Source organism: Sorex araneus, chromosome 5 (genome assembly GCF_027595985.1).
Source record: "Sorex araneus isolate mSorAra2 chromosome 5, mSorAra2.pri, whole genome shotgun sequence".
Classification (NCBI taxonomy): domain Eukaryota; kingdom Metazoa; phylum Chordata; class Mammalia; order Eulipotyphla; family Soricidae; genus Sorex; species Sorex araneus.
In genome coordinates this window covers 33175911-33180744 of record NC_073306.1, presented here as the reverse complement: position 1 = coordinate 33180744, position 4834 = coordinate 33175911, and the positions used below count along the sequence as shown (strand labels likewise).

At 60.1% G+C, this 4834-nt stretch overlaps 1 protein-coding gene across 1 annotated transcript; it reads left to right on the top strand.

The window, feature by feature from the left end:
* Positions 1–1195: 1195 nt before the first annotated feature.
* On the top strand, positions 1196–4270 carry DPH2 (diphthamide biosynthesis 2). Its single transcript, XM_004614283.2, has 6 exons — positions 1196–1501; positions 1628–1740; positions 1966–2189; positions 2371–3054; positions 3134–3310; positions 3392–4270. The coding sequence occupies exons 1-6, from the start codon at positions 1355–1357 to the stop codon at positions 3517–3519; spliced, it is 1473 nt and encodes a 490-aa protein (XP_004614340.1). The 5' UTR covers positions 1196–1354; the 3' UTR covers positions 3520–4270.
* Positions 4271–4834: the final 564 nt, after the last annotated feature.

Below are 4834 nucleotides of genomic sequence, written 5' to 3'. Positions count from 1 at the left end.
CTGCTGTCTGCTGCTTTTCCGCCGGAAGTGTGGGGGAGGGAGGGGAAGCTGCTTGGACGCAGGCCTTGGAGGTGGAGACAGGGTCTCACTCCCCGGGTGGAAGGGGCACCGCCGTAGTCACACTGTCCAGGCACAGCCGTCCTGGCTACCTCCGCTGCCCTGTGAGGAGGGACAGGAGTGCCCCCGCGTCCACCACCCCTCTGCCCCACCCACCTGCTAAAGGGGCCCCAACGCCCACCTGCATCCATGAACTCGCGCCTAGCCTTGCGCTCCCAGGCCCTCTTGCCTGGCTCTGTCGGAGCCTCCAGTCCATAGCTCTCACAAGCAGGGAGAGGGAGCCAGGGAGTGGAAGGCGCATGGGAGAAGTGTCCATTCTAATGGGAATGGGAGTGACCAGCCCCGTGTGGTCAGGACCAGGGACAGCTCCTCCCGGTCGCTCCAAGCCGAATTCGCTTTCCGTTCAGGAGCCACCACTGACCTAGCTGTCTCGCAGGTACCCCAGCCGTCAGCAGACCTGGTGCAGACCCATGAGCCATAAGTCTCCCTGGAACTCATGGCACCAGTTACCAATGACACTGGTCTCCCCTTCACCTGTTTTCCCTCCCTTTGCATAATGGGGTCCCCCATAATTCATCCTCATTTCAGCCTCTTCTCACCCGAGCTCAGGCTTTGCCTCCCTGCCCCGACTTCCAGGAGGTCGATGTGCCCTGCAAAGGGCCGGTCTGTGAAGTCTTCCGTCAGGTTTTACTCAGTAACCCCATGGGGAACGCTACTCTTAGCAGCACCCTCTGGAGAGGAGGGAAAAGAAGGTCGCAGGGGCTTTGGTCCTTAGGGAACATGTAGAGCAAGGACGCCAAGCTTGCTCAACACCTTTGGGCACCTGCGTGAAAAAGTATTGGGCGACGCTTCCGCGATGGTAGAGTGCACCGAATGTTCAGCGGTGTGCAGCAGGAAGGAGCTGCTTCTACCTGGTCACTCGGTGTCCGCAGTCGGAACAAAGGGACTGCGGAACTACAACACCCAGGAGGCTTTGCGCCCGCCTCTCGCTTTTCCCGTCGGGCTCAGGCTCGGGCCGCTCATTGGTTCTCTGTGGGAAGCTAGGTGTGATTGGAGGGCGGAGACTGTGCTGGTTCAGGATTGGTCAGACTGCTCTCAAGCCCCGCCTTCTGTCCCCGGAAGTAGTCTCCCCTGCGGACCCATGTGTGCTGAAAACGCTAGTTTGGAGTGTGGTACCTGTTGTAGGCGCTCCTGACTGGAGTCAGCTCCCGCGTCCCGGTCGGGTCCCTCATCCTCCGAGGACTGCTTTGGAGGACCCAGACCTGCGGCTGGCTCTGCTTCCCGCCAAGCCGTGCTCATGGAGTCCACGTTCAGCAGCCCGGCGGAGGCGGCGCTGCAGCGGGAGGCGGGCGCCGGGGGGCCGCGTACCCCTCTGGAGGACCTGAGCCGCGTGTACGAGCTGGAGCGCATCGCTGAATTTGTCCAGGGCCTGGGGTGCCAGCGGGTGAGGACAGGGTCGAGAGGACGGGCGCCTTGGCACGGGTCGCGCGGAGGATCCGGATCCTGGGAGAATTTTGCGAGGATACGGTTGGGGGCGGAGCGCACCTGACTTGTGGGCTCATGCTTGCAGGTGGCCCTGCAGTTCCCCGACCAGCTGTTGGGAGATGCTGGAGCCGTCGCCGCACGACTGGAGGAGATCACGGGGTCCAAGATGTTCATTCTGGGGGACACGACCTATGGCAGGTGTGAACTAGAACTGGAAAGTGGGGTCGTCCTGGGAAGCGGGTGCCAGCGGCGGGCCCCCTCCTTGACACTCTTGGCCCCCACAGCTTTTCTCCCTCGTGGTGATGCCTCCCCTGGTAACTAGCTTCCCCCTCAGTGACAGCGTGTCTTTTCTGACCGCATTTGCCCTGGGCAACAGCGGCTTCTCCCAGGAGCCCTCTCTCACTAATGGTGTCTCTCCTGCAGCTGCTGCGTGGATGTTCTGGGCGCCGAGCAAGCCGGAGTGCAGGCCTTGGTCCATTTTGGTCCTGCCTGCTTGAGTCCGCCAGCGCGACCACTCCCTGTGGCCTTTGTTCTTGGTCATCGATCTGTGGCCCTGGAGCTCTGTGCTCAGGCCTTTGAGGCCCTGCACCCCGAGCGCAGTGCACCTGTCGTGCTGCTGAGTGAGCCAGCTTGCGCCCATGCCCTGGGTGAGGTTTGCTGGAGTACCGGGAAGGGCGGGCAGCCACTGTATACCTCCTTTCCCTATTTCAGTATTCCGCCAAAGAGCGCGCCATGACCTTCATTACAGGCTTGACCCTGGCCTTTATTTAGAAATTATATTTCTGGGGATGGGGGCTCCAACCCTGACGCCTCCCCTTTTTCTTTCAGAGCCCTTGGCTGCTCTCCTGCGCCCTCAGTACCCAGACCTGCTTGTCTCCAGCCCGGCCCTTCCCCTGCCAAAGGACTCCCTCCAGGCAGAGCCCCCGCCTATGGAGTGTTTGGGGCGCCGCTTCCCCCTGGCCCCAGGGCGCCGTCTGGAAGAGTATGGCGCCTTCTACGTGGGAGGCTCCGAGGCCAGTTCCAGCCCTGACCTGGACCCAGACCTGAGCCGGCTGCTGTTGGCCTGGGCCCCGGGACGGCCCTTCTTTTCTTGCTGTCCAGAGACTGGCCGGACTCAGGATGAAAGTACCCGTGCTGGGCGGCTCAAGGCACGTCGCCACTATCTAGTGGAGAGGGCCCGTGATGCCCGTGTGGTGGGGCTGTTGGCGGGCACGATGGGTGTGGCCCGGCACCAGGAGGCCCTGGCACACCTTCGGACCCTCACCCAGGCTGCTGGCAAGCGGAGCTACGTGCTGGCCCTCGGGAGGCCCACTCCTGCCAAACTGGCCAACTTCCCGGAGGTGGATGTCTTCGTGCTCTTGGCCTGTCCTCTGGGGGCCCTAGCCCCCCAAACTTCTGGTAGCTTCTTCCGGCCCGTACTGACGCCATGTGAGCTGGAGGCAGCCTGCAACCCTGCCTGGCCCCCGCCGGGCCTGGCTCCGCACCTAACCCATTACGCCGACTTGCTGCCTGGTAAGTGGCGGCCCAGCCGAGCTGCACACACTGACCGCAGAGTCCCGGGGCCAGTTGGGATCCTCTCTCTCCTTCCCAGGCTCCCCCTTCCACGTGCCCCTCCCACCCCCCGACTCGGAGCTGTGGGACAGCCCAGATGTGTCGCTCATCACTGGGGAGCTGCGACCCCCCTCTTCGTGGAAGTCATCAGATGAGCCCGGAGGCTCGGCCCTGACCCCACGGCCGCAGCTGGAGCTGACGGAGAGCAGCCCCGCAGGTAAGTGCATCCAGCACCACTCCCGGCCTTTTGAGTCTGACCTGGGTTTGGCCCAGAAAGTCTCACCCCCTCCCTCTGCAGCCTCCTTCCTTAGCGCCCGGAGCTGGCAAGGCCTGCAGCCCCGCCTGGGCCAGACGCCGGTGACAGGAGCTGTGAGCGGAAGACGTGGGATTGCCATCGCTTATGAGGATGAGGGGAGCAGCGGATAGTTTGGGGACAGAGCTGCACATGGACGTAGCACAGCCAACACCTGCTCTGTCCCCCCACCCCCTAAGCATTCTGCTCCTCAGGGAGCCTGGGCAGAGCAGGACACCATCCGGGCACACGGCGTGGCACCGACTGGCTTAATAAATGCCTGTGGTGGGCTGCTGTGGCCTAACTTAGGACTTCTAAAGCCTTTTGGGCCCGTTGGTCCTCCTGGGAACAGCAACCACCTCTGCTGATCCCAGTTCCTGTGTAGCAGGCCTGCACTGTGTGCACTTGGAGATCTCAGCACGGGGCCAGCAACCCGCTGAAGCCAGCTTGTTTTTGATTGTGCCGGCTGCCCGGGGCATGCAGGATAGATACCTGGCATCATCCTCTGGTTTTTGCTGAGCAGATGCTCGTCATGTGGCCCTTCCCAGTGGTGAAAACTGAAATTGTCTCTGGACATTGACAGATGTCCTATGGGGGCAGAACGACCCCCACTTGAGAACCAGGGAGTTAGGCTGGTGCTGCTCAGCGCCACTGTCACTCAGTGCTGTGGCTGTTTGAACGGAAGCAGGAGTCAGGTGGGAACGCCTGTTTCTCAGTCACATTGGTAGTGGCCCTGGAGGGTACACTGCTAGTGGCCCCCGGAGAGTACAGTGTAGTTCTGAGCTTCTCCCTAGCTCCTCCTGGGACACTGCAGCTCTGCACCAACCCTGACCTCTGTCCTCAGGGAGACGGCACAGAAACTTGAATAAACCAGATGCTTTTCTCCTTCGGATTCTTTTCATTTATCAGACACTGCAGAACGCTTCTTGCCTGGGTCCTGTGGTTGCAGATTTGAATTGAATTCTTGTCCTCATGGTGTCGCAGGGGAGAGGGGGGTGTTTTGCAGGTAATTAGCACACTCTTCTCTGATGAATCCAGTGGAAGCCTGTGGTGGGGGTGGGGAAGTGTTTGTACCTTAAGCTGGTGCTCTTGGAGGAAAAAGTAATAGGAGAAAAGGGTATTCAGGCAAAGGAGAGGACGGAGGTACTGGAGAATCTCAGATATGAGCAGGAACTCATGTTCTTTTGCCATTTCACTTCCGCCGTCATTTTAGTGTACCTTAAAATTCTGCTTTGCAAAGTATTTATCTCCTTTTCATCAGGGAAGTAGAGTTCAGTCACACCTAGTGGTGCTCAGCGAGATGATGCTGACCCCCCTGAGCACAGAAGGTACTCCAGGTGGTGCTCAGGTGCCAGGAATCATAAAAGGATTGATTCTACACAAAGCACGTGCCTTAACTTTTGTACTCTCTCTGAAAGGTGTTTTCTTTTACTATAAATACCACCTAGA